The sequence below is a fragment of the Podarcis pityusensis genome (genome assembly GCF_964106645.2).
Source record: "Podarcis pityusensis genome assembly, chromosome: 9".
Taxonomy (NCBI): Eukaryota; Metazoa; Chordata; class Lepidosauria; order Squamata; family Lacertidae; genus Podarcis; species Podarcis pityusensis.
In genome coordinates, this window is record NC_138034.1 from 26,126,716 (window position 1) to 26,153,546 (window position 26,831).

A 26,831-nucleotide genomic window follows, 5' to 3' on the forward strand; every position below is an offset into this window, starting at 1 on the left:
CCATGCACAGCTTAGTTGTCTGCCTAGCATTTACAAGATTCCCAGGATTTGGTAATAGGAATTTTTAAAATACCCTACACTGTATCCAATTATAATGCTTTTTTAAAAAAAAAAAAAAGAGTAAATGGTGAGTATATTGGCTGTGCCTACAAAGAGAATAAAAGATGCTTGCTGTCAATGGATTTGACTACCACTACAAAGGATCTTATCTAGAAAAGAATCGAGCTGCAAGAAGTTTTGTGTAGCTACTGGATTGTGTGTGTTTTACTTTTAACCAACAATCCATTATAATTGCTTCACGGTCAACCTTCTGATTATTTGTACGACAAAGAGGCCTTTCATTTATGTGTGAATAACTAAATCCGGTCCATCCGGATTTGTTTGACTTAAGCAGTGTTGGAATACTGTAGCTAGCTTTTCTGTTTTTTAAGTGGGCTTTTGCCCAGAGAAAATTAGAAGCCTGTTTGCACAAAGCATTGCTTGATTATGGATTGTTACAAAGGCTAAACAGAATGTAGGGCAAAGAGGAGACTCTCCACTGAGAAGAATAAATGCCTCCGTTAGCTGTGCATTTCCTCATTGATCATCACTCCACGGCATTTATTTCTTCAAGCCTCTCAAATAATTCTTGCATCTCTTCCTTTTTTTTTACATCATTGCTACAGTCTGATTTTATAATTGTGGTGCTTAATTCTTTTACATCAAAGGAATATGTCCAGCAATTGAATACATTTCAGTGCAACTGAAACTGCATGCATTGGTGGATAACGCTAATGCTTAATTTAATTAATTGCCTTTGTAGTAATGACGAATCTTCATGTAGTGCATTCCCACCATCCCTCCTTTATTTAGCCCCAATAAAAGGTGGCTTTTCCTCCATGTGCTTAGTCTGTGTGTGGAGAGATGGCAGGACTATTCCTGTTGACCACTGGAGCACCCCACTGGCCCATCCCTCAGCACATGCATGTTCAAAGCTGATGCATCCCCAGATGATCAGGGCTCCCTGTAGCACCAGGCTGATAATCACATAAGCACCCATTTTAACTTGATATATGTTGAGATAGGAGCAGTCACCCAGTCCTGCGCTTCCCCCTACCCCTCTCAATGTAATCACATGAAATAGCACCTACGAAGACCTGTTGTGCTAGATCATTTGTATTATGTTAGCCCTTCTTGCTGAAAACAAAGGAAAGGACTAATGCTTCACAAAGACAGTTATCTATAAAGATGGGTTATTCCCCCCCCCCAGCTGATCCTGAAAGTACTTGAGGAACTTACTGGTTTTCCAGTTGGAACACTTGGTAAGGCTTGATTTGGCCATTACTGCTCCCCATTCTCCCAAGACAAGAAACCTTTCCTTGGATAAGCATGGATGAGCCGAGTTGTTTTCTCAACAACCAATGGAGTAGTTTACTGTTCAGAACCTGAAACATGGATATTTGGATCCTTTCCAACCTTGTTTACACTTCTGCCAAAGGGGAAATGTAACTCTGCTGGTCCTCCTGGACCTCTTGGCAGTCATCGTCTTCATCAACCATAGTTTCCTTCTCAGGTCATCTGGCCAGAGTGAGACCTGAGGATGCAGTGCTATGGTAGTGCCAGTCCTTTCCAAAGGGATGAGCACAAAAAGCAGCACTGGGGGACTTCACTCTATGGCCTTTGGCCTGTGAGGTGCCACAGGAATCCATTTGGTCCCACATTGACATGAAGCCCTGGGGAGAAATCAAACGGAGGTTAGAGTTAAAATGTCATTGGTATGCTGATGACCTCTCATTGTAGGGAGTCTGTAGAAATCCTGAACAAAGGTTTGGAGTCAGTTTGGGGATGAATGAAGGCAAATGAGTTGAACATAAAGGTCCTGTAAGTCCTGTAAATCTGCTGATCTGGATAGAGCTATATGGCTAATGCTGGATAGGATTGTACTACACAACCAGGTGCACAGTTTAGAAGTTATCCTGGACTCAGCTCAAGGTTGGCTATGTTATGCTCCCAGTCAATTGAATATTCAAGCAACTCAGCTTCAAATGCTCATTCCATCCCTAGTTTTCTAGTCCATTATTTTCCACAAAATTATTTCTTTGGAGCGGTTCTGAAGTTTATCCAATCAAGTGCCTTGAAGTACTGAGATATCAATCATATCCAAACATTCCTAATGAAGGAGACATTAAATAGTACTGCAAAAGGCAGAGCTATATCATCTATGACCCATTAGGCCAAAAACAACCTGAGAGCTGGTCTTGCTCCCTATATGCTGGTGCAGTCATTGCAGTCACCAGAAGCATGTCTTATGGAATCATGTCCCCAGTAATGGTGACATGGGCCTGGACTTTTAGTATTGAACTCCCTTCAGGTGGCTAACAGACAAGTACTTTTGAGATTTTGGTGCCTATTGGAGAGGTTTTTATTCCAGTAGGCATGCAGAGAAGGAGAATCCCCACCTGGTCATTATCAACTCTGGAGCAATTTAATGATGATTTAATAGGCTTACATATTGAATTGAGATTTTATTATTGTTTGTTCCTTGCTTTTGAGGTTCTTTTCTGCAAATAAAGTGATTTTAAAAATCACTTTATTATTTTTGTATTATTAATACACCCATCAGTTAAGTATGAGGACCCATCAAAGGGGTAAACGACCCTCCTAGTTACCTCCATTGTACATTAATTCAACCTTTTGTGTAACTAATTTAAACTTTGTTGTTGTTTTCTTGCTAATTGTTTAAACTTTGTCATTTTTAGACAGTTGACAGGCCGAAGGATTGGTATAAGACGATGTTCAAGCAAATACACATGGTGCACAAGCCTGGTATGTCCAACTTCCTCTCCTTGCTGTATTTTCATACATCTTGCTGTTTTGCTGTCAGATAATAATATATGCCAGTGGTCATTCAATAATAAAATACCAAGGTCCAGTGGGCACTTTAAGCCAAATAAGTATATTCAATACAGCTGGTGCATTTTTCTGTGGGGAAAACTTAAGGAATTTTCTAACAGAAATTAACATTTTTAAGAAGTACAGAAAAATAAGAGAGGTTACAATGAGTGTGTTAGGGAAACAAAGTAGCTCAGGGTTTTGTGTTCATCCCTTAGAATTAGCTTGGGAAGATTTTCATTGCTGTAATCCTGCCAAGGCAACAAATCAAATAAAGAGCTCTTCCTTTTTTTCTTTCTTTTATAAATTCAACAAAGTTAATGACAAAATGATCCTAGCCTAGGTATGGAATCATTTGGTTCTCCTCTTGGCTTAGTTATTGTAAAAGGAGTCGCTTTGTGTAGTAAGTACTAAGAATAACATTTAATCCAAGAATAAAAGACAGTGACTGGTCCAGGGTCATGAAGCGAGTTTCATGGCTGAGCAGGGAGCTGATCAAATAACAGTTAATTTATTGATTAACCAAGCAATCCTGGAGGAGCAAAGGGGAGAGGGAGCTAAATGATGGACGTGGCAGCCAAAATGGAAGCTGAGAGGAGCACTTTTGCTGGGCTTTTCAGCGCAGTGGATCACTATATTTTGTATCCACGCCCTCCCCGCCATCACCAAAAGCACTGGAGAAATTAGCTTCATCTGCTCCAGGTAAGCATAGATGAAGAGCCTAAATTCAGTCCCTCACAGGGAAACAAAACATCTTTGGATCCAGTAGATCCATAGTTGATTTTGTTCCATTCTCATAATGCTCCACACTCCGGGGCCATAGGTTTGCTATCACAAGCAAGAACACCAAATGGGGGTAGCTTTCTATCCACCAAGCTTTCTGAGGGTACAGTAGGGAGCCTCCACAATCTTAGTCTATCCATCTCCACTAGCAAAAGACAGATACAGTAGTGCCTCGCAAGACGAAATTAATTCGTTCCGCGAGTTTTTTCGTCTAGCGAATTTTTCGTCTTGCGAAGCACGAAATCCCATAGGAATGCATTGAAATTCAATTAATGCGTTCCTATGGTCAAAAAAAGTCCAAACAAAGCCAAATTCGGTACAACAAGAGTTTATTAAGTGCTCTTTAAAGTCACACATACTGTAAAGAGCATTTCAAAAATTGAAGGAACAATAAATTAAGTTTCTAAACATGACAGAAAAACATTTAAAAATCAACAAAGTGTACAGTACATTTTCTAAGACTCTGGGGGACAACTCGAAGAAGGTTCCTCTTCCACTCTTTGCTTCTTGCTGAAGAACCCCCTCCTCAACTGTTACCCCAGCCAGCCACCACACAGAAATTCAAATCCAGAATTTTTTAAAAAAAACAGCAGAGTGGCCCAATGGTCACAGAAAATCATAAAAATGCAGAAAAAAACCACACAAGCTTCCAGATTCTTGCAAACCCCTCCTCAACTGTTCCCCCAGCCAACCACTACACAGAAATTCAAATCCAGAAATTTTTTTAAAAAACAGCAGAGTGGCCCAATGGTCACAGAAAATCATAAAAATGCAGGAAAAAAACACACAAGCTTCCAGATTCTTGCAAACCCCTCCCCAACACCAAGTCCTTGAATTCCAAACACCCCAACCCAAAATCCAAAAACCCCCAAAAAAGTTTTAAAAGTTTAAAATAAGTTTTGGAAAAGCTTCAAAAATCCCCAAAGTCTTCAAAAACCTCAAAAAAGGATACCACACCGCGTTCTATGAATTGCTCCTCGAAGTCAAGTCGCAACTGTATTAACGGTGTTAAGAAAAAGGAAACAAACTTGCAAGACGTTTTCGTTTTTCGTCTTGCGAAGCAAGCCCATAGGGAAATTCGTCTTGCGAAGCAGCTCAAAAAACGGAAAACCCTTTCGTCTAGCGAGTTTTTTGTCTTGCGAGGCATTCGTCTTGCGGGGCACCACTGTACCTAGGCCTTTTCCTAATTACACCCCCTCTGCAAACAGGCAATACCAGGAGGTCAGGATTGCCCTCTTAATCTACATATACATTACAATGGCACCATCTTCAAAAAAAGCCTTTCCAGATGTGTGTGAAAGGTGATGCTGCCACCTGTTGCATTTGTAAATTCCTGTTTTAAAAATAACTAACATAAAACCCCCACTGCCAATTAATCAGGGCCATATTTAAGTTAATTAAATATTTGTTGTAGATTAACTAACGAATGAGCTAAATATTCCATACCTAACTGGAAGAGCCATAGCTCAGGGATAGAGCATATTGCTGTATTTGCATCTCAAGTGACAGAACAGCTATATGCGATCCTGAAGTATAAAGGTGGCTACAATTTGCTTGCTTGTTTGTTTTACAGTATTTGGGATGGTAGAGCTGCCTTGCTGTTCTAAATGGACCAGTGTTACACCACTATAACATTTATCTTTCTTTTTGTAGATGATGACACAGACATGTATAATACTGCCTATGCATATAATACTGGTAGGAATTATTCCTTCCCTTCATGAGTCTGTTCTCGTTAATTTTGGCGATTACCTAACCTTGTAGGCCCATCCTTCTTGTGCTTGTGTAACTGCAGTTTTTATTGTTGTGTTGTGGGATCTCAGTGTATTGTTGTCATTTCGTTATTTTCCTGACACCTGAATGATTGCGTGTGAATTCTTTTTCCAGCCAAATAACCCAAAATGTATTTTCAATGGTGACCTTCCAGTGCTTTGATTTTGTACTAATTTGGACAGATTCTGGCTTTGGGAACAGTTTCAAAGCAGAGCTTGATTACTAGCATAACCTCCATCAACATGCATTGGGGCTGATAAAGGTAGTAGCTGAGTAGAATACTGCATTGTATGCATAAAACATGGGAACATGCATGAATAAAACATGGGAACAATCCAAAGTCATATATTTTTGTGTCTCATTAATTTTAATGAGTTAACAATGAAATAAATAAATTCTGCTCAGGGCTAAACTATACATTATGCTAAAGGAGCAGGTGGGCAATTGTTATATGAAGAAGGGAGGTTTACCCCACCCACCCACCCATACTGTCACATTTGGGACAAAAATTGTGGCTAGGAAGCATAGGTAAAGCCCCCTGCACCTGTAATTAATTAAATCCAGAGCTGTATCTGCATGCTCTTCATTAAGTGTAATGTGTAGTTTGGCTCTCTGTTTCGTTTAATTTTCACTAGATCATCCCCTTTACCATGGGACAAAACATGAATCCAAAACTCAAGCTTCCACACTGTGCATTCCATTAAACCTGTCTGCACGTTGCTTTTGCAACTGCTGGAAATTAAACTGAAATTGTCAATATAACAATAGAAAGTGACAGAACAGCGGTCGAAGGCTGCAAATTTCTGTAAAAATGTACATCAAGCCAAATAATTGTGAAAATATATCAGATGTACTTACTGATTAGAAAAGCCCTTTAAAAATGTGTTATACATATTTGCAAAAATATGCAAAATGGTAATGCACCGTAGGAAAAAATGCATTTTAAAAAATGCAACTTCCAATTTAAGTTCACATCACAATCTGCATAGATTCAATCTTCACTTGCAAAAAAATTACATCTATGTGATCTGCTTGGGTGACTGTCCAGAACTAATGCTGATAAATATTATATTACTAACCAGAAATGCATTGTTACAAAATTAACAAAGGCATGCTTAAATTCAAGCATGTGTGTATTTCTTTTTCAGTTTTCTGCTAGCAAGCAACCACCAAGATAACAATGGCAGCCAGCAGTAAATTATCCCAACTGTGGCTATGCCTCAAGGCATTTCCAGATTTTAGAGAAATGTGAACAGAACCCTTTATCCATGTATCAAGTCCACCTAAGGCATGATAAACCACTTGCTTTGGACTGCAGAAATAGGGGTCCTGTCAAGTCATTGATATGGCCCTATACCTAGGTGGTGTGCTGCATTTCACTTGATGGTTTACAAGTTGTGCAAGCCATGCTTACCATGAATCAATATGGGACTTCTGGTACCAAAAACACTACTCTTTTGAACCTGGCTCCAGTTGATAGAGCTTAGGGTTCTAGTAAAAATCAAAGTAGATCCCTCCAGCCTGAAGTCTGCCCACTCCAGTCAAGACCAGTTGTTGTAAGTTCCATTGAATTTAGTGGGATCTACTTCCAATAAATTTGTTTCGGGACTGAAATGTGTGTCGTTACATACCCTTCTTCTCAAAGACAGGTCCACAAGTATCCTCTGTGTTGGGTATATGATGTGGAATCCAAGGTGGTGGCGTACAAGTAGATGACTCTTTTGTTCTCATCCTGGGAGCCCTGGTCTTTGGAAATCTGCCCTTCTTGCTGCAGCCTTCCACACCACATGCTAGTCTGTTCTAGAGGATGCCCCAGTCTCTAGGAGCCGATGTTTAGGGGCATAGGTTGCTGCAGAGGAAAAGAAGAAGCAGGAAAATTCCATTCTGTAAACTCTGTTCCATTCATGGAACTGAGGATATAAGCCAAGAAGAACTACCATTAAATTCACATTAATTTTTTAAAACCCATAATTGAATGTGGCATATATGTATTATATCAAGTGATCTTATTAGTTATATTTTGGCTTTTTTCTGTTTTGTCATTTTATTAGGTAACTTCAGCCCATCCTTTTCTGCTCAAGCACACCCTGCTGCAAGAACACAGACATACAGACCGCTGACGAAAAGTACTTCTGACAATGGCACGGAGGCCTTTAAGGTCTCGTCCCCTGTACCTCCACCACCCCCAGCACCCCCAATTCGCCCACGGCAACGATCTGCACCAGAGAAGTAAGCCTTGCAGCCATTTTGTAGCAGTCAATCTAGAAGCAGCAAATTCCATGAGGCATAATGTGCGAGGCATTATTTCAGGCTCTTTTAATGTTCAAAGCACATAAGAAGTATTTTTATACTTGCTGCAAATGCTTTTACATAGAGTGTGCCTTGCTTCACCACAAATAACTTAACAATCTAAACTGCTCCACTCACACCACAAAGAGCTCATAACCCACCTACTCTCAGTAGCCAGAAACATCATAACCAGACACTGGAGAGACCTGTCAGGAGTAAGCATGGACCAAGGGTATCAAATAGTATGGGAAACAGCCTTATTGGAAAAACTAACCAATAAACTTAAACTCACACGGGGACAAATAGAAGACGATACCTTCACACCGGTATGGCTCCCCTTTATCACATACACAGCCCAACAAGACAACAAGAATCCCCTGACAGCACACAAATCAATCTGGCTAGCCTGATTCAAAAATACACAGTCACACCTGGCTCACACACAAAAACAATTCTCACTACAGCCGGCCAAAGGCAACCAACCACACCCTACGCCACACCCAACCTCTCTCACCACCAAGGAAATACAAGTGAATAGTAAGAGAACCCATACAAGTAACGCTGACACAACCCCTCGCACACACTAAGTAGAATAATGGAAGCATAACCACCCCACCCCACTCGTCACTCCCCTCTCCCTTTCTTCTTCTTCCTAATTGTTTAAACCAATTCATAAACCAAGAATTTATACAATGACCACTAATAATGAAACATACGTTGTAGATATTTTTCCACATTTATTATGCTATTTTTGTGATACACAAACAGCATGAGGAAACTTGGTATACTTGTTTGTATAACATTTTTCATGTTTATAAAAGCAAGTTTAAAAAAAAAATCTAAACTGCTGCAATGCCTCTTGACTTTCAAATACTATAATGTCATTAATTATGCTATTGCGAAGCATGGTTTTCCTTTCTATGAAATCTCTGCTTTTAGTGTCAGTTTTATTGTGATTTTACAAATGGCACATGGAGAAAGTAGGCTTGCAGTACTCACAAGACATTTTTTATATATGAATAGAGCTTGGTGGGAAAGATACTTTAATTCAGTTGTCAATTTTATTTTATCTTAGAAATGAGTGGGACCCTCCTGATAGAAAAGTAGACACACGCAAATTCCGTTCAGAACCAAGGAGTATTTTTGAATATGAGCCAGGGAAGTCGTCTATCCTCGAACACGAGAGACCGGTAAGTAAAGTCAGTTTGTATTTAAACATGATAAATACTTTAATGAGTTAATTTCTAGTCATAAAAGCTGACATAGTTTTAACGGATATCATTAGATGCTTTGAAAAGAAATGAAAAGTACTGAACTCTTCTTAAAGAGATTTGTTGTGGTGGTTGAAGGGTTCACATTTTGTGGCTGAAATGTCGCAATTTTGGTTTGCTTGCCACATTTGACTACTTTGGATTTTTTTAAATGTTGGACTCAATCTGAAAAATGTGCTTGTTTAACTTGTCACATAGGTAAGCAGTCTTATAAGCCCCTAGTTGCAGAATGAATGTGGGGAGTTTGTCACCTTTGTAGCAATTTTACCAGCACATGTATAACATGAAAGTTGTTACACATTGGGGGGGGGGGGTCCTTGTTCCTAGGCACTCCAGAAAAATTAAATCCACAAATGTGTTTTCATTATTTATGCTTAATGAGGTCTTCGCAAATGATGGCTCAGTGCACACTAACTTGTGGCTAAATGTCTCTGTTGCATTTTTTAAGCTAGGGTTCATATAAAATTATTTAAAAGTATGTTTAATAAGGCTGATACTTGCAAAATTACCACTAATGTTCCCAGTAACTCTATGGCATAGTCTGCTCATTGATTTTTATTGCATATGCGTAGTCTTGGGGAAAATGTGCTTTGCTCAAACGTACTAATACTGTCCTTGCAAAAGTAACATCTTTTATACCTTTAGTGGACACAAAGGCAATATCTTTCTTCATTACCCAGAAGGTGGTCTAGCTGAGCTGGCTTTAACCAGACCAGTAGAATTTATGTTGCCTAACTTAGATGCAGCAATTGTCTTTAAATACTCAGCATTTTTAGGGTTGATCTTTAGCATTCTAATATATCATTTTAGAAGTTGTAAATGATTTTATATTTCCACTGTTCAGGAATTAAAATACTGATTGATGTAGGTACTCAAATGCTGAGTTTTACTTATGACATGTTACTTTGTGACCATTGCTTTTGAAGCCGAATTTTACCATAGCAGTTATATAGCAGATAAACTGAACTGAATGGGTGTGTCTTAATATTTCCCTGTCTTATTGGTTAAACCAGTTAGGGGGTAGTTTCCAGTTTTTATTTCTCAAGTATGATTAATAATGAAGGTTTCAGTGGGAATGTGGATTATTAGTTGCAAGTGCAGTAACTTGTATCAGCATATACAGTGGTGTCTCGCAAGACAAAATTAATCCGTTCCGCGAGTCTCTTCGTCTTGCGGTTTTTTCGTCTTGCGAAGCACGGCTATTAGCGGCTTAGCAGCTTAGCGGCTATTAGCAGCTTAGCGGCTATTAACGGCTTAGCGGCTTTAAGAAAAAGGAAACAAACTCGCAAGAACTTGCAAGACGTTTCGTCTTGCGAAGCAAGCCCATAGGGAAATTCGTCTTGCGGAACGACTCAAAAAACGGAAAACTCTTTCGTCTAGCGAGTTTTTCGTCTTGCGAGGCATTCGTCTTGCGGGGCACCACTGTAATGCATGATGAAATTTTACATACATGCGGGATACGTGTAACTTGATATTTGGGAAGAATTAAAGTTAACATTGGCCAATTCTGACCACCCAACGTTCACAATAATAGCGTGCGATTCATTTTTTTAAAAAAGTGATGAATTAACTGTAATCATCACATCTATGGAAACTTCTGAAGGCCAAGCATAAAAACCTGACCCTGTATTGATTTAAGAAAATGTCTGTGCTTTGCCTCCCACCAAGGACAGGCACACTATGCAATCTGAAGGAAGTTGGGGTGAAATTATATGTTATGAGAAATACAAGATCGCTGCTGAAAATTACCATACTTCTGCTCTCTACAGTAACATGGAGAAATCAGTCAATTTCCAGTCTGTGTCAGTATTACAGTGTTGCATGTGCTCATTCATAAGTTCCATTTCTGCATTAATCCCTGCACCCCAAACAGCTCATTTGGGGAGTTTCTGCAGGTAATAGCAGGTCTCCCCCACTGGCAGAGCTGAGTGGAGGGAGCCTTCTGCCCTATCCAAATCCTCTCTAGCACAGCAGATTAGGGGTTTGGATTCCTCTCCTTTGCACCACTTCAGAAACATTTATAATTAAAACACTCAAATAACTATCCTTGTCTGGTATTCAACTTCTGCAATAGAAATATCATGGAGCAAAAAACCCACCCAATACAAATAACTCTGCATATTGAAATGTTTCACAAATGCACCCTTGTTTAGTACAGTGGAACCTCAGCTCCTGAACGGCTTGGGAGCCAAACCTTCTGGCTCTGGAACGAACAAAAACCAGAAGTAATTGTTCAGTTTTTGAACGTTCTTTGGGAGCCAAATGCCCGGCGCGGCTTCCACATCTTCTAATTGGCTGCTGCAGCCAATCAGAAGCCATGCCTTGGTCCCCGAACTGTTTCGGGATTCGAACAGACTCCCAGAACAGATTAAGTTTGGGAACCAAGGTTCCACTGTAATGCCTAGCAAATCCTAAATTAATTCACTTTATTTTTTACCAGATTTCCCCCTTGGAATAAAGCTTTAGTTATGTGAGATTCATCACTGATGTAATCTAAATATAACCATCTCCCCAAACCCTGCTTGCGCTTGTAGCTGGCACTGATTGCCGAGGACTCCATTTCACGTTGTGACAAATTGAGTAAGTTTGTTGCTAAATGTTCAAAGGGAGCTGCAAAATGCTAAATGTTTCAAAGAACTTTGGAGGTCTGGATCTTAAACGGTAGCTGTGGTGTTCTGACAATCGCTTCCTTTTGAACAGACTCTAAATCAATTAGCACAGAGCCAAGTTGTTAATGTAACATTAATTTTGAAGTCTTCACTGTACAACTGATGTTAATTATAAAACAGTTCATTTGCATAAAGTAATAGGCAATGCCTTTTTGTGTCAGAGCTGCAAAATTTGTGGATAAAGAAATGCAATCTACAGAGTGCACTATAATTGGGACTTTGCCTTTTTATAGCATGTTCATGAAGTGGGAAATTAATTCCCATTACCTGGGGCTGTAACGCGAATTGAATCTAATATGAATGGAGAGAATGGGCATATATATACACACACACACACACACACACAAACACAAACACAGAGAGAGACTATTTTCTGGCCCAGAAAGCAAAAGCATGTGGTTTTGCACTTTAGGGATATCACTTGTGTTCGCATCATGAATTCACCCACATTGCTTTCACAACTGGATGTTAGAATCATAGCGTTAAAGGTTCCAGATTTGCTTCCTTGATGTATGGTTGGCACCTCCTTCTCTAGAAAGCCTCCTGTGCTTTTAACTGCTTATGACAGGAAGACATTTAGCAGGTGCAACTTCTACCATAGCAGAAGTTTTGTGTGTTGAAATTCTTTTGGTCACACAGTTGTTAAAGTTGCCCGAACCTTGCTAGAAAAGAAAATGGGAGAATACCCTGCTCTTTGGTGGTAATAATAATAAGTACTAATAATGTTGACCAGAGGAAAAAATGCAGTTGTTCTTAGCTATGGTTAGTAACAACAAGCCAACTTCAAGCAATCATTTGTGAAGATGGCTTGTTTTCACTAACCATAGTCAAATTTAAGCATGTTTAGGATTCAGACAACATGCTAAACTGTGGTTAAGTGAGGGAGGGAAGAGGAGGAGGGGAGCACAAGCCAGAGGGAGGCCACATTCATTCTCATAAGGGCCGATTTTCACCAGTTTCACCATTTTGCTACATCAAATATCAGTGCTTTTTGCAAAACACATGGCCCCTATAGGCATAGGTTATAGAGGTTTTGCTTCAAAGGCCTAGTGTTGAATGCTAGCTATTTGGAAACCACATAACTGCCCGTGATGCCAATGTAACATTAGCAGCCCTGGATACTTAAATGCATCTTGTTTTTTCATTGTTTTTTCAATTACTGAGTTCCTCTGAAAAGATAACAAAAAAGAGGGAAAGAAAGGCACCAAACACAGGATCAAAAGGGGAGGAGACTTCAAAAGCATACAGAAAATAATGCGGTGCTCAATGCATTTATTCCTCTCTTTCAGAAAGGGACCAAAACTGCATTTTGTAGTATCTCAAAAAGTAGGGAAAGGCATGGTGTGGAATAGTTTGAAATCAGGGTTGACCCTGAGAAAGAATAGTTATACTAAAAATGTGTTGGGCAATAAATTATTTTCTGCACAGCTTTTGAGAGCTTCTGCCTTATCATTCCTCTAGCAAGCTAAATTCCTCCGCTTTCCAAGAGCTCTGCTGCTTTCCTCTGTTTATGGAGAAAAATGTAAAGTTAGCAGTCAAAGCCAGGAGGTACACAGTATTCCTTGTGCTCATATGTTTTTACTCTTCAGAATGTATATTATTTTTAGCAGTAGCTTTAGAAATATGTACTTAGAAATAACACAAAAAAAGATGTATTTGATCCTAAAAGGCGCTTTGTATCAAACGGGTGTGCTATTTCACACGTCTCAAAACAGAAGTTGAAAGTTCTACATTTTAGTATGCCATGTGTCAAAATCTATGGGTATTTATTTTGCAAAATTTATACACTGCCTGTTTGTAAAAACAACAATGACCTCAAAGCAGTTTACCAAAAGATAAGATCAATAACAAAATACAATACTTTAAAACATATAAAAAGTTAAAATACCAAAACAGGATTAAAACTCACACCAACATATTTAAAGCCTCTAGGTAAGCTTGCCTAAACAAGAATGTTTTTACCAGGCATCATAGGTGTGATGATGCTTATCCTTCATCTTAAGTTAGAGGCTCTTAAGCCAACTCAGAGTTTGACTATTATAGAAAGCCCCTCCCCTCCAAAACAAACCAACCCTGCAGCCATCCGTGCTGGGCTTGTGGCACAGGAAGAAGAGGCAACACCACCTGCCTTCCTCTCTACTTCCTGGCTACTGTCAACAGCAGTGCATGATGCCTGGGAAACTGGAACAGGGAAACTGGGAAGGGAAGTCATGGGAGAGCCACTTTGAGAGTAGAGAGGCACAGAATCCCTTTACTCGGGATCCCCTGTATCTTGTGAGATTTGGAGGCGGAAATACAGGGAGGCCTATATAAGGCCTTATCGCATGTGGCTTGGCCTCAGTTGACCAGAGATTCCAGGCAAGCAGTCTGCAAACATAGATAGGTGCACTGCTCAACAGAACAAGCTGAAGCTGCTATTTAGCACATAACCATATTGATGGTACTCCTGGCTCAGATCCCCTCCCCAATGCTTGCTTTTAACTTTAAATAATATGTGGGAGATCCAGTTGAGGACCTCTCTCAGTGCCCAGTCTAGTTTGGCCCCAAGTCCAGGGTAAAAAAGAGGAGCAAATACATTTTTAAAGATGTCATATTGATACCCTGGCAAAGTGCTATTCCTCAATTAGCATTACAGCTTTGCTTTATTCAGTATGTCAGAAAGCAGCATGCATGGCCTCATAGATATCTGTCATTTCATCAAAGGAAAGCTATCAAATGTTGCTTTTTACAAGGAACTGCCCACCCAAGAGGCCCATATTACACAGGGTTGGGTGTGCAATTCATAATTGACAGACATTTTTCTATGTTGGGCTTGTCACATCATTGATTGAAAAGTATCAATTACTTGGGGGGGGGGAATAGAGCTGTTTTGGGGGCAGCCCTTGTTTTGTTGAGCCCTTTCAGTTATTTCTGAGTCTGCTTTTGGCTCCCAAGATGCTTATATTCCATATTCTCTGTCAAAATAACTCTCAGTAAGGTTTACAACTAGGGCAGTTTTATGACATTCTTCAAGAAAAAAATAAAATCTAAAATGAGATGTCACTGAAACAGTTCAGCAACATGAGTGCTGCATCAAAAACAACTCTGTTTTTCAATAATGAATGTTAGATCATACATGTCCATCCCTGAAATATATTTAGAGCACTTTTTCCTTTAAAACAAATGATGATTTTTCCCAACATCTGTTTGTATGCATGTTGCATGCATGAGTACAGTTGTGCAAATTCTGCGTTTTTTAAGAAGAAAACCCCATACCTTCAGCTGACAGTTTGTAGTCCTCCCCCAAATGCATATAAAGAGAGGAGGCATGTGTAAATTAGTACCAGGACAAAAAGTGGAGATATGTATCCAGGGTTTTTGATTGAGACCTCAGTTGCCTCTTTATTTATGCACACACAACTTCTTACATTTTGACAGTGCAGATCAAGTTACACAATTTTTTACTGTCCTGCTTACACACATAGCTGTATGGAGTTGCTGTATTACTTTTTGGGGTAACAGCTTTTTAAATATGTATAGTGTATAGCAGGGGTGGGCAACCTAAGGCCCGTGGGCCGGATGCGGCCCAATCGCCTTCTAAATCCGGCCTGCGGACAGTCCGGGAATCAGCATGTTTTTACATGAGTAGAATGTGTCCTTTTATTTAAAATGCATCTCTGGGTTATTTGGGGGGCCTGCCTGGTGTTGTTACATGAGTAGAATGTTTGCTTTTATTTAAAATGCATCTCTGGGGTATTTGTGGGGCATAGGAATTCGTTCATTATTTTTTTTCCAAAATATAGTCCGGCCCACCACATGGTCAGAGGGACGGTGGACCAGTCCACAGCTGAAAAAGGTTGCTGACCCCTGGTGTATGGGCTTACCTTATTACAAAAATCAGAAAGGCAACATTGGCTCACCAGCCTGTTATCAGGCTCTGGTGGGTTACCAGGATTCTGCACAGATGTTGTGCCAGTTGGCAAGTTAACAAATTAGTTGAACGAACCTGTTTCACAGAATAAGAATTATAGAGTTGGAAGGGATCCCAATGGCATCTAGTCCAACTCCCTGGACAGATGACCATCCAACCTCTATTTAAAAACCTCCAATGGAGAGTCCACCACCTTTTGAAGTAGTCCATTCCCCTGTCAAACAGCTCTCACTGTCAAAAAGTAATGTTTAGTCAGAATCTCTATTCTTCTAATTTGAATTCATTGGTCCAGATTCTATGCTCTGGAGCAGCAGAAACAAGCTTGCTCCATCATCCATATGATGGCCCTTCAGATATATTTGAAGATGGCTATCATATCACATCTCAGTCATCTCTTCTCCAGTCCCTTTTGGTTACATCAGTCAACCAGCTGCAGCCGTACACAATGTTAGATTGCGTCAAAAGCTTATTTACATGTAAGTCTAGATATAGGACATTCTCCAAAAAATTTCTCTAGCAGTTCCTTTTAGTCATAATAACTAAATGGAGTCTCCATATTCAGAGACACCTTTGAGCTAGATGCATTCCTATATCCATGCCCTCCCCCACCAAAAAAAATACATTTGACTCAATTCAGATGGAATGATCTCAGTCTGATAAATTATGGTTTCAGATGGAATGATCTCAGTCTGATAAATGAGGGTTATGCCACAGTGCTTCCTTCCTACCTTAGTGCAAGACTTCCAGAGTTTCCTGTTATATACAGTTTCCTATATACATATAAACTAGTAAACAGTGCTTTAAACACAAGCTGCAGTCCTCTTGTTTGTGAACTGGTGCAATCTGTGGTTAGCAATTTTCGCTAGCCTTAACCACAGTTCTCTGATTTTTATGTAAGGAGTTCTGGAAACCTTGCATCAAGTCATTCAGAAGAGAGGGGGGGGGGAGGAAGGAAGGAAGGAAGGAAGGAAGGAAGGAAGGAAGGACACTGCTCTTTCTCAGACTGATAAACCACATTTTATCTGACCAAGAATATTGTACTTGAACCAAGCTTTTCAATTAATCATGGAACAAAAATTGGAGACAGAAAGTAATAAGCTTTGTGCATGGTAGTTATCCATCATCTTTATGAGTAAACACAGAAAAATAAACACAGAAAAGTGCTACAAAACCAGAAATATTAGCATTTGACTACTGAAGTGGATGGTATGGTATGGTGAATGAAAGAGGGGAATCTTGGGGATGCTTACTCTAACACTAAAGCATTTACTGTTGCACAGCTAACACAAATTGTGATGTTCAGCTGGTGGAAACTAATATGCATCTGAGCTTATAAGCTGGCACTCTGAGCAGTATGTAAGTTCAGGGCATTTGTTCTGTGGATCTGAAAAAAAACCTAAAGGAATGTCAGGAATGGCAATTTCTGAATTTGTGTGTGGGAAATTTACTTTAAATATTTTCTCTCATCTTTGGTTCCATACTGTCTCATGGTGACTAATTTTAAAATGTAACTCATAAAGAAATTATAAGTAACAAAAAACAGCAGCTACGAAAGTAGCAGATAAAAAGAATTGTGCCGTGGCAAAAAGGAAGATGTTCAGCAGTGGTGTCAAATGGAAAATCACTTGTTCTTCTAGTGTTCACCTAATTCCCCCACTTGGAATATGGGATGTAAGGTGTTATTTGACACTCCTGCTGCTTCTGATGAGAATAATTTTGCTAGAAACTTGTCCTGAAAGGTGAAGCTGGGGCTGTACAATTGCAAAAGGCTCTGAGCAGAAATTCTTGTTTCTTGCTGCCCTCTACAGCACAATAAGGGAATCAAAAGGATGTGTCCCATGATGACTGTGGGGAAAAGTCTGCTTTATTTGACTACGTATTGATGATGCTCTAAAAAGTTGCTCATCACTTTAAAGAGTGCACACTAAAGACAGACCCTCAGTAGAAGGACCCAATCAGCTGTGGCTGCCTTCTTCACAAACCATCACCACTGGGAGTAAATCAGTGTGCTGAATGAATATCAAATTGCCAGGAAAATAAATATTAATATATATTTTATTATTTCATTCATATACTGCCCTTCCTCCATGGAGCTAGAGGCGGTGTATGTGGTCCACCCTTCCTTTAATTTTTTTATTCTCAAAACAACAACATAGGAAATTAGTTGAGAGGAAGTGGTCGAAGGTCACCCAGTGAGCTTTATGGGTGAAAGGGGGTTTGAACTAGGTCATTTCACTCCAAATTCAACACTCTCTAACTACTTCATCATGATTATTCAGACACATAATTATTTATTGGAAGGGGACATGGGAATGGGTGGCTACATTTATTCTCCCACCCCTGAAAAAGTCATACATGATGTCTAAAATTGACAGCACTAGCTGCCTGTCTGGCCAAGTACCATGAACTCACCCTAGATGCTGTATATGGCTCCCATCTCTCCAAATAACATTTTTCTTCAAGTGTCAGGTAGTGATGCAGAACTTTTCACACACAGAGACGCACCTGTCAGTATATATGAGTAGCTTATTTTATAATGGCTGAAGGAGGTGGTTGGGCTGTCATCATCCTGCATACTACTTCAGAATGCTTGACTTCAAAATGCAAAATTAACATGCTTTCCTTGGGTGGTCCAAATTCTGCCCCAAATCGTGCATTTACCTATCATTGAGAGTTACATAGATCCTGAAAAAGAAAGCATATATACTGCATCCCCGAATGCAACCAAACATGCTTCCATTTGTTGTACAACAGTGCTTTTTTAAAAAAGAAACAGCGGCACAAAGCAATCTGATGTAATCTTCTTAAAAACCTATCATATTTTCTGTATTGTGTGTACACAACAATCCTTTGGAGGACAAGCTGAAAAGGAGGAGTTCAAACAACCACAGTGTGACAACTCTCAAATCAAATCTCACTTCACCATGAAGTCCCCTCCATCCCTTTGTTTTTGTTTCACTCTTTCTTTCCTATTATTTGTGTTCATGTCTGTGTGTCATCAGTGTGCCATGTCATTTCCAACACTTTGATCAGTGTGTGCCTTTTCCTCCCCTTTCTCCTTCACAATTCTTCCAGATGGGTCGCATAAACCCAGATGACATAGATTTAGAAAATGAACCCTGGTATAAATTCTTTTCTGAGCTGGAGTTTGGACGCCCGGTAAGTGAGGCTAGAATATTAATAGATAAACTTTAGGAAAATAAGATGCAGTTTACACTTTTCTAGATCAAATTGCCTAGATTCCAGACACGCTTCAGTGCCTTAAAAAAAGGAATAATGGATGCAGACTGTCAAAGGTCTCGTGTGTTAGATATTGTGGTTGTGGTATATACATTTGGAATGTTTGAAGAAAATCCACTAAAGCTCAGAGAATGTTTCATAAGAATGGCTCACCAAACTGAACTTCCTTTATTAGTTTTTCCTGAGCCCTTTACTATTGAAAACACAGATGATCACTAATTTGGAGTACTGATTCCTGAGACTAATATCTAAATGACAAGAAAAACATAGTTTATTACACTTTTTATTAAAGTTTTACTATGCTTGTTTAGATTTAATAATGAAATTGATCATTACTCTAATTAGACCCTAAGAGATCTTCTATCATAGTTGCAGAAACACAAAATCAGTGATAATGAAATAAGTAGAGAAAGAGACCACCATCTTCCACACTGCACCACAATGTTAACAGAAATGCCAAATACAGAGGATAAGTATGTCTGGGTGTGTACCTTAGTCTGGTAGGTGATGATCAGTGTAGTTTGTATCAGAATTCGAGGAGCAAATTACCCAAGCATCCCTAGCTGTTCATTCAAGTCCAACAAAATGAATGAAGGTGGAAGGGAGAGAAGCAGAACTTTGGTTATTTGCACCCCAGAACACTTTTCCCTCACCCTAAAAATCAGCAGAGATCTAAATAGGAGCTGGTGATATATTTGAATGGTTTTTCTTGACATTTGTTTGTCTTGTAAGAATTAAGGCAGCTGATTTTAAACTAGGCAAGGGTTTAATAAGATGGTTGTATACTTTCTGTTGCACATTCTCCACATTCACTATTCCCCACATTTTTGTTATGTTTGTGCCACTCTTGTAATCTGTCAACACTCAGTTTCTAACTATGTTCACCTTCTCCACATGTTCCATTCCTTGCTGCCATTGATTCTCCTCCATTTCATCTCGCAATTCTGCTAAAATGATGCAGCCTCCTAAAAAGCTTTTGGATTATGTTCAAGACAATCCTCCAGGGCTTTCCAATGAGGTAAATTAAGCATGTTTCTTCTATCAGTGATTAAAACTCAGGAATGGCATACATCATGAGTTCTCTTTCGCTTGGTTTCTATGTAGTGCTCACAGACACAACACCTTATAAACAGCCCTTCTAATTAAGTACAATTATAACTTGGTTTCTTTCTAGCATCAGTGGAGGGTCCCTCATACGGGCAATGGGGCAGCACACTGCACTCTCTTGTTCTGACTTGTGCGTACAAGACATACTTGCTTCTCCCCAAGGTCCATTCTGACTGCTGCACATGCTCATTGCTCTTCTTCTGACCTGTTCTGTGTCTTGACGCCACCTCTGTGCCTTCCCCACTTTCTCTCAAGGGAAAGAAGAAACTAGATGTTGTTCTTCAGTGTGAAATTGCCTTAAGCAGGCAATGTCCAGGTCCAGTGCTCTGCTTATTTACCCTAATTTGGTGGAATGTTGTTGCTGGTGTCTGTTCCCAGCAAGTCATGTTGCCTAAGAGCACAGCTAGGCAGCAGCGAGAGAGGGAGCATCTCTCAGCAGACCAGTGGCACATGTGAGAGGAATGGATTGGAGGAAGCAAGACAAGGAATAGCAGAGACTAGGCAACTTGGCAGTGGCCCCTTTCTCTAATCCAGCAGCATAGAGAGTAGAAGGCAGTTCTTGTCATCTAGAGTAGACAATATGCACATCCTTAGATTTGAGAGACTTGGTATCCTTCATGTATCAGAGTGTAGCAGTATGAATATTTTACAGTTTAGCAGGACCAGAAAACGAGCCTTCAAAATGAAACAAACAGGACTGTTTTGGTAATATTCAAATACCTCGATGATGTTCTCCAGGTACTGTTAACTTGCACTATTGTATATCTCCTTTTCACTTTTAAAAATAAAATTTGGTGATGATTTGGTGATGCATTTTGCAGCTGCAAATGACAGCTGCAAATCAGTTAGTACCTGCCCCCAAACAGGCAATTTATAATGAGCAAATTAGTTTGCTCAATGTCACAAAGATTTTGAAAACCGTTTTCCCTTGAGACATTAAATTCAGCAGGAAATGTATTTCCACCTTGCTTAAAGGAAAACGAGGCCTATTTATTTTAGAAAATGCAAAGTTAAACAGTTCTGACGTTTTCTCTCTCTTTTGTTGTCAGTTTAAAACAAGGCAGTGGTTTAAGATTTCCATGAGACAGCAAGAAAAGATAGGGACAGCATCGAGGGGGTGGAATGGGAAGCAATTTGAAAAACATTTAAAATGCTGAATCTTTTCCCGGAGCCATTCTAAATAGAGTAGCCACCATATTTTGCCCCTATCAAAATACAAGACAGATATGGAGGTTTCTGTATGTCTGAGGAAATCTTGAAGGAAACTTAGTATCCTGCATTGCAGAAAGTTGGACTAGATAACCTTTGAGGTCCCTTCCAACTCTACAATTCTATGATTAGCCAAATTTCCTGGAGATGTGTGGTTTTCATATCTCTTCATTGTTCATGAAATGCAGTATAAGCAACATTTGAAATTATTTGGGCGGTTGTATGTAGGCAGTGTTACACATTATAACAAGGCAAGTATCTTGGCTTAAGGAAATGTTTTGTGCATGAGAAGGATGCAGGCTGGCCCTACCTTTAGGCAAAGTGAGGCATAGGGAATAGCTACAAGGTCCTAAAGAAGAGAGCAGTGCGTACCATACAGCTTGCTGTTTCCCCCAGGTGGGGTAGACCATACTGTCCTACTGCAAGTGTTGACGTAAGATTCAGCTGCCTGTCAAATGAGATTCTGGAGATAGAATCTTACCCTTCACTCCCAACAGTAAAATGGAATTGGTCAGCCCTGGATGCATCCTGATGCACAAGCAGTTAAACAAAACAGGAAAGGTATCACTTAATATTCATTTAAACCCAGAAGGATGGTTTATTTCTCCTTAACAAGTCAACCTTAAATCAAGGTTTCTTCTTGGTTTATGAATCCTGGCTTGTTAAGGAGAAACAAACCACTATTCTATATTGTTAAGTAAGCTATCCCCTTCATTATTTGTTTATTCATTTCCATGAAGCAATGAACTTGGTGACTAAACTCAAATAAGTTTTTCACATCTCCAATTCTAAAGCTTTTTTCTCTGCAAACTCCACTGGAATAATTCTCATATCATCATATGCTGAAGACACATTTCTTTACCTTGGTCTTTGATACCTGAGAGATGTTTTAGGACCTACCTTATTCTTTTTTGATAGACATTTGTTTAAACTGATTTTAATATTATGTTTTTATATTTTTTTAAACTTGCCCTGGGACCTTACGGTGGAGGGTGGGTAAGAAATCTAAATACCGTATTTACTAGAGTCTAATGTGCCATCGAATCAAATGCACACCTCAATTTTCAGAACCTTGAAACCAAAAAAAGTATTTACTGGCAAATGTAAATGTGCTATCGAATCCAATGCAAACCTTAATTTTTGCAACATAATTTGGCAAAAAAAAGGTGAGCATTAGATTCGAGTAAATACGGTAGTAATAGATAATAATAATAATAATAATACACATAGTGTCTTGTCTCATCAGCATCTATTTCCTGATCAAATTGGGGTGTGTGAACTTTCTTAAAATGTTTCACTTTTAAAGCGCATACTAAATTAATGTTGATCATTTTCTAGGTTTCAACTGCATTTCTATTATGTTCAAAAATACTACTTTGCCTTTAAAATATGATCTTGGATACTTGTTTGATAACTACTTCTGCATAACTTGGTTTCCAAGGGAAAAATCAATTTGGAGATGTTGGAAATGTGTATGCTGCTTTGGTATTTTAGCTCCCACAGGAGTCAGTGATGGCCACCAACTTGGATGGCTTTAAAAGAGGGTTATAATAATAATAATTTTATTATTTATACCCCGCCCATCTGGCTGGGTTTCCCCAGTCAGTCTGGGCGGCTACCAACAGAACACTAAAAACAGAATAAAACTTCAAACATTAAAAACTTCCCTAAACAGGGAAATTCATGGAGGAAAAGGCTATTGATGGCTACTAGTCACAGTGACTATGGTCTACCTCCACAGTTGGAGGCAGTACATTTCTGAGATCTGCAGGAGAGGAGGTGCACTTAGGTCTTGCTTGTGGGCTTCCCACAGACCTCTGTGAAAAAAGGATGCTGGACTAGATGGGCCACTGGCCTGATCCAGCAGGCTCTTCTTATGTACTTAAATATCTCCAACAGATCCTGTTCCCAAATTACTTTTGGGTCTTGTTACTGAGGAGGGACTGTAGCTCAGTAGTGGAGCTCATGCTCCACATTCAGAAGGTGCCAGGTTTAATTCCTAGCTTCTCCAGGTAGCAGGTGATGGGAAGGGCTGCTGCCTGATACCTTGGAAGTCCATTGTCTGTCAGAATGGACAAAACTGGGTTAGGTGGCAGCTAGCACATAGCAACTTCCTTTGTTTCTGTGTTCTACTATACAATGCATTTGTAATGAATGCCAGTTGTGGTAAAAGGCCCTGATGTCAGTAGTCAGCATGTTTAGGCATTTGGCAAGAGCCTGCAGATTGGCAGGGACTCACTGCTGACTGGATCCCCCAGAATAGCTACTAACACTATAAGAGGCAGAGCAGATTCAGCAGTCTACCGGCCTTGTCTCCTGCTGGGCTCCCAGTCCCCACTGTTAGGGTGGTGCACAGCAAGGAGGAGGAGGAGGGAACAGAGGGACAGTCTGGTGCCCAGGCTCAATAAATTCTGGAGTCCATTCTGGGTGGGTGGTGATGCAAAATCTCTTTTGCTGTCTCTCTCGGCGCAGCAAAAAAAGAAATTACTGAAGTGATGTATAAGAAAATTAAAATGTAAATACGAATACAAGCTCTGCTGTCACTCGCCAAAAGTAAATGGGTTCACCCAGATGCAATGCTTGCTTCCTATAATACATTGCTTCCTATAATACATTTTATGTGTGATTTCAGCCTGACCTCCTGCTTTTCCACAAAGAACAGTAGCACACAGTGTGAAAATTCTATTTTCAGTTCCTTGGGTCATCTCTGAAATTACATAGCCTGAATGTAAAATATGCTTAATATGTGAATGCATAGTTTTGTGCCCATGAAAAGATGTCCCTGGGATAACATGATTCTTTTTCTAGCTCCCACAAACTGTAGTACGATGTGTGCCTAATTCCAGCGCAAGCTTTCACACCAGTTAAGTGACTAGATTAAAAATAGTGTGTCACTAAGGACTGAACATATATTGACAAGTTTTAAGTATTTGCATTCCCAAAGGTCATTCGGCTGTCACTTCTTAAGCAACGGAAAAAGTCTTTAGGTTGGTGGGACCAACTCTGCTCTTAACATGAAGTTAAGAAGGTCACCAAGTGGCCGTGCAAGTTATAGATGTGTAAGCTATGTATACAGAGAATTTCAAGCTTTCTTTGACATTAATACTTTGGTAAGTAATTATAGGATATCTCAAGTCTCTCATTTACTGATTAATTAATGTATTTATCTGAGATTTTATAGTTTCTACCTTTTAGCCAATGTAAATCATAGCACCTATCATTTTGGGAACAAGCTTAAAAAGGAACAGTTTGCTGCTTGACCTTTCAAGTATTAAAGGAGGGACATAAAATTGACTTTGAAAGCTGCCTCACTTCTAATTTTTCAAGCTTCTCTTGGTGTGATAAATTATGGTGTTCCTATAGTCATTGCATAGTGATTTCTTATGAATTATACCAGTGAAATCCCATATAAAAGGCTAACTGTCTTGCTTGTTTGTGCCTCCAGACTTCCTTATATTACAGTCCAACAGATAGAGGCTTGGGCAGACCTTCTAGGTAAGGATAACTTTGATCAATGAAAGTAGGGGGGGTGGGCTGTACAGAGACTTCTGCTCATCTATAGAGCAGCTTGCATTTGAAAGTAACTGGACTTGGTCTTCCTCCTACAGGAAGACATTTCCATATAGCCTTTTTGGGTAAAGCACAGACTCCACCCCTCCCTATTTTTGCTATACCCAGACTGATATGCATGTTTCTGGCTGGGACTCCTTACCTCAGTACAAATCTAATAATCTGTTCTTGTCCCTTTCTGTTTGAATATGAAGCATAATTTGTCCTGATGCTCCACACACTATCAAATTTCCCTCCTCTCTGTTTTCAGCATCTCCATCGCAAGATTTGTTAGTGTGGTTAAATTGTTTGCATTCTCATTTTGTGTTGTTTTTCAAGTGCCGAACCTATGAAGTGAAAGGATGTATGTTGCTGCTAGCCATGTTTATCGTGCATTCAGATTAAGAATAATGTAATCACCAGCTCTCCATTAGGCTTATGTCAACTGTCTGTAAATTATATAGCAGCAGTAGAAGCCTTCCTTCTTGCCTGGAAACCATGCTTTTGGAAAATGCTTTGAATTTGTTAAGGTACCCCCTAATTGGAAGTGAAAGACAGGCAGGTTACACTGTCACTATCACTGGACTTGTTGTTGTTAGTGTCATGCAGTGCTTCAGGAAGCATTCTGTTCTTCCACAAAATCATAGTTTGGTCATTGTTTCACATTTTCCATTCAGTTGTTAAACTGCAAAAGAGCATCCCATGCTGTAGGAAACTGGAACTTGTGTTGTATGTTTTGTGTGCTGTCAAAAAGAAGAGTCAAGGCCCCAAAGATGTCAACCAACAGACCCCAGCTCTGATTCTTGCCAACTTAAAAGAGCTTGAGACATGTAAACAAATAAATCGGGATCAAAATGAGATTGTTGTCACACTATTTGGCTTAATCATCTTGTTGTTTGGTTTTTATTATTAGTACGTAACTAAGTCAGCACTGGCTGATGAGAACATCACTGAAGTTTTTTTAATGCGTCCTGTGCAGTGACACTCATACTGCTTATTTCCTTAGTTCAACAAGTACTGCAAGTGACTACAGGAAAAGAAGGAAGTCTGAGCCAGCAGTACCTCATCAGAAGGCACACAGTGATCAAAATGCAAATCGGGCTAGTGTGGGCCATACAAATACGCAGAGCACATATTCTACACTTAGGAAGCCTGTTACAACCTCTTCTCCATCGTCTCCATCAAAAGCAAAAGGTAAGAAATTAACACAGTTGTAAACAGGCTATGATGTAATTATACAAACATTCGTTATAAACTGCAAAATATTGTTGAGCTGTTGATGGATGCTGAATGCTATTAGATGGTAAGCATTCATTGATCTCTCAAATGTCTACAACCAAGAAGTCAGAATTCTGTGCTTATATTTATATTCGTCCTCTGGGGTTTGGGTATTTTAAAAAGTTCTCTATATGAAGATTATTCTGTTTTTTGTTTTTTTAAAATGCAGTCAGCATTTGTGACTGTAATGTATGACATGCCATTTAATTGCATTTCTTCTGTTGTCTGGACAGAAAAGAATGTTCTATTTTTGAAGATATAAAGAATGTTATACCTTCTGTCATACACAAGAGTTTGAATGAGAATATGGATCTCAAAAATAAATGGGGGCACACATTCCCCCCCCCCTACATACAATAGAGACCTCCTAGTAGGCTATGGCTGTGGCTACTAGAGCATTATAACAACCAACTCTCATTTGTTCACTGTTAAACTGAATCCATCATAAATCTTACCAAGGGTGCAGCCTCTTAAGGAAAGGGAAAGATAGTTTAGAAGTGTCTAGGTTAGAAGTCTGTCTCTACATTTCTTGCTATGCCTTGCTATCAGTTTCTGAACAGGATGTGTGGTTCGACTTGTCTGCTTTGATTGCCCTAAAGAGGTGACATGATCACTGCGTATAAACCCATGGATTTTCATATGGTCAGAAATGAGACAGTCCTGGTAGACTTGCTGGAAACAGGTGCTCTGTCCTCCCACCGCAATCTATAAAAATATTTAACTGTTAGTAGAAGCATGAGATTCTATTTGCTGAACCTTTAGATTTTAACAGTGCAATCCTATACCTGTCTACTCAATCCAAAGTAAGTACCATTGATTTCAATGAGGCTTACACCCAGTAAGTGTGTAAAGGATTGCAGCCCAGGGTCTAATAAATGCTTA

General features: G+C 39.5%; 2 protein-coding genes across 46 annotated transcripts in view; one reads left to right on the forward strand and one right to left on the reverse strand.

Annotated features, from left to right (window-relative positions):
- The window catches only part of SORBS2 (sorbin and SH3 domain containing 2), a gene marked incomplete at its 3' end in the record, with an annotated part of 186,285 nt that overhangs the window by 131,204 nt on the left and 28,250 nt on the right, over positions 1–26,831 (forward strand). For 30 of the 34 annotated variants that reach the window (XR_013990350.1, XR_013990351.1, XR_013990352.1 and 27 more), the window contains 8 exons: positions 2,739–2,805; positions 5,308–5,352; positions 7,479–7,656; positions 8,792–8,906; positions 18,642–18,725; positions 19,768–19,824; positions 24,568–24,617; positions 25,678–25,865. Coding sequence is in view for 15 of the 34 variants with exons in the window: in XM_081020453.1 (XP_080876579.1) it covers positions 2,739–2,805; positions 5,308–5,352; positions 7,479–7,656; positions 8,792–8,906; positions 18,642–18,725; positions 19,768–19,824; positions 24,568–24,617; positions 25,678–25,865 (784 nt within the window). The remainder of the gene's footprint in view (positions 1–2,738; positions 2,806–5,307; positions 5,353–7,478; positions 7,657–8,791; positions 8,907–18,641; positions 18,726–19,767; positions 19,825–24,567; positions 24,618–25,677; positions 25,866–26,831) is intronic. The other 4 variants (XR_013990356.1, XM_081020463.1, XR_013990355.1 and 1 more) reach the window with 2 other exon arrangements.
- Positions 1–26,831, reverse strand: part of CFAP96 (cilia and flagella associated protein 96) — a 128,888-nt gene that overhangs the window by 7,838 nt on the left and 94,219 nt on the right. For 7 of the 12 annotated variants that reach the window (XR_013990377.1, XR_013990378.1, XR_013990379.1 and 4 more), the window contains 2 exons: positions 7,059–7,276; positions 1,279–1,712 (listed from right to left, as the gene is read on the reverse strand). The exons of 1 other annotated variant lie outside the window; for it this stretch is intronic. The gene's annotated coding sequence lies outside the window, so the exon portion shown is untranslated. Of the gene's footprint in view, positions 1–1,278; positions 1,713–7,058; positions 7,277–17,978; positions 18,252–26,404; positions 26,655–26,831 lie in introns of all 12 variants that reach the window. 4 more of the 12 variants (XR_013990388.1, XR_013990386.1, XR_013990387.1 and 1 more) reach the window with 4 other exon arrangements.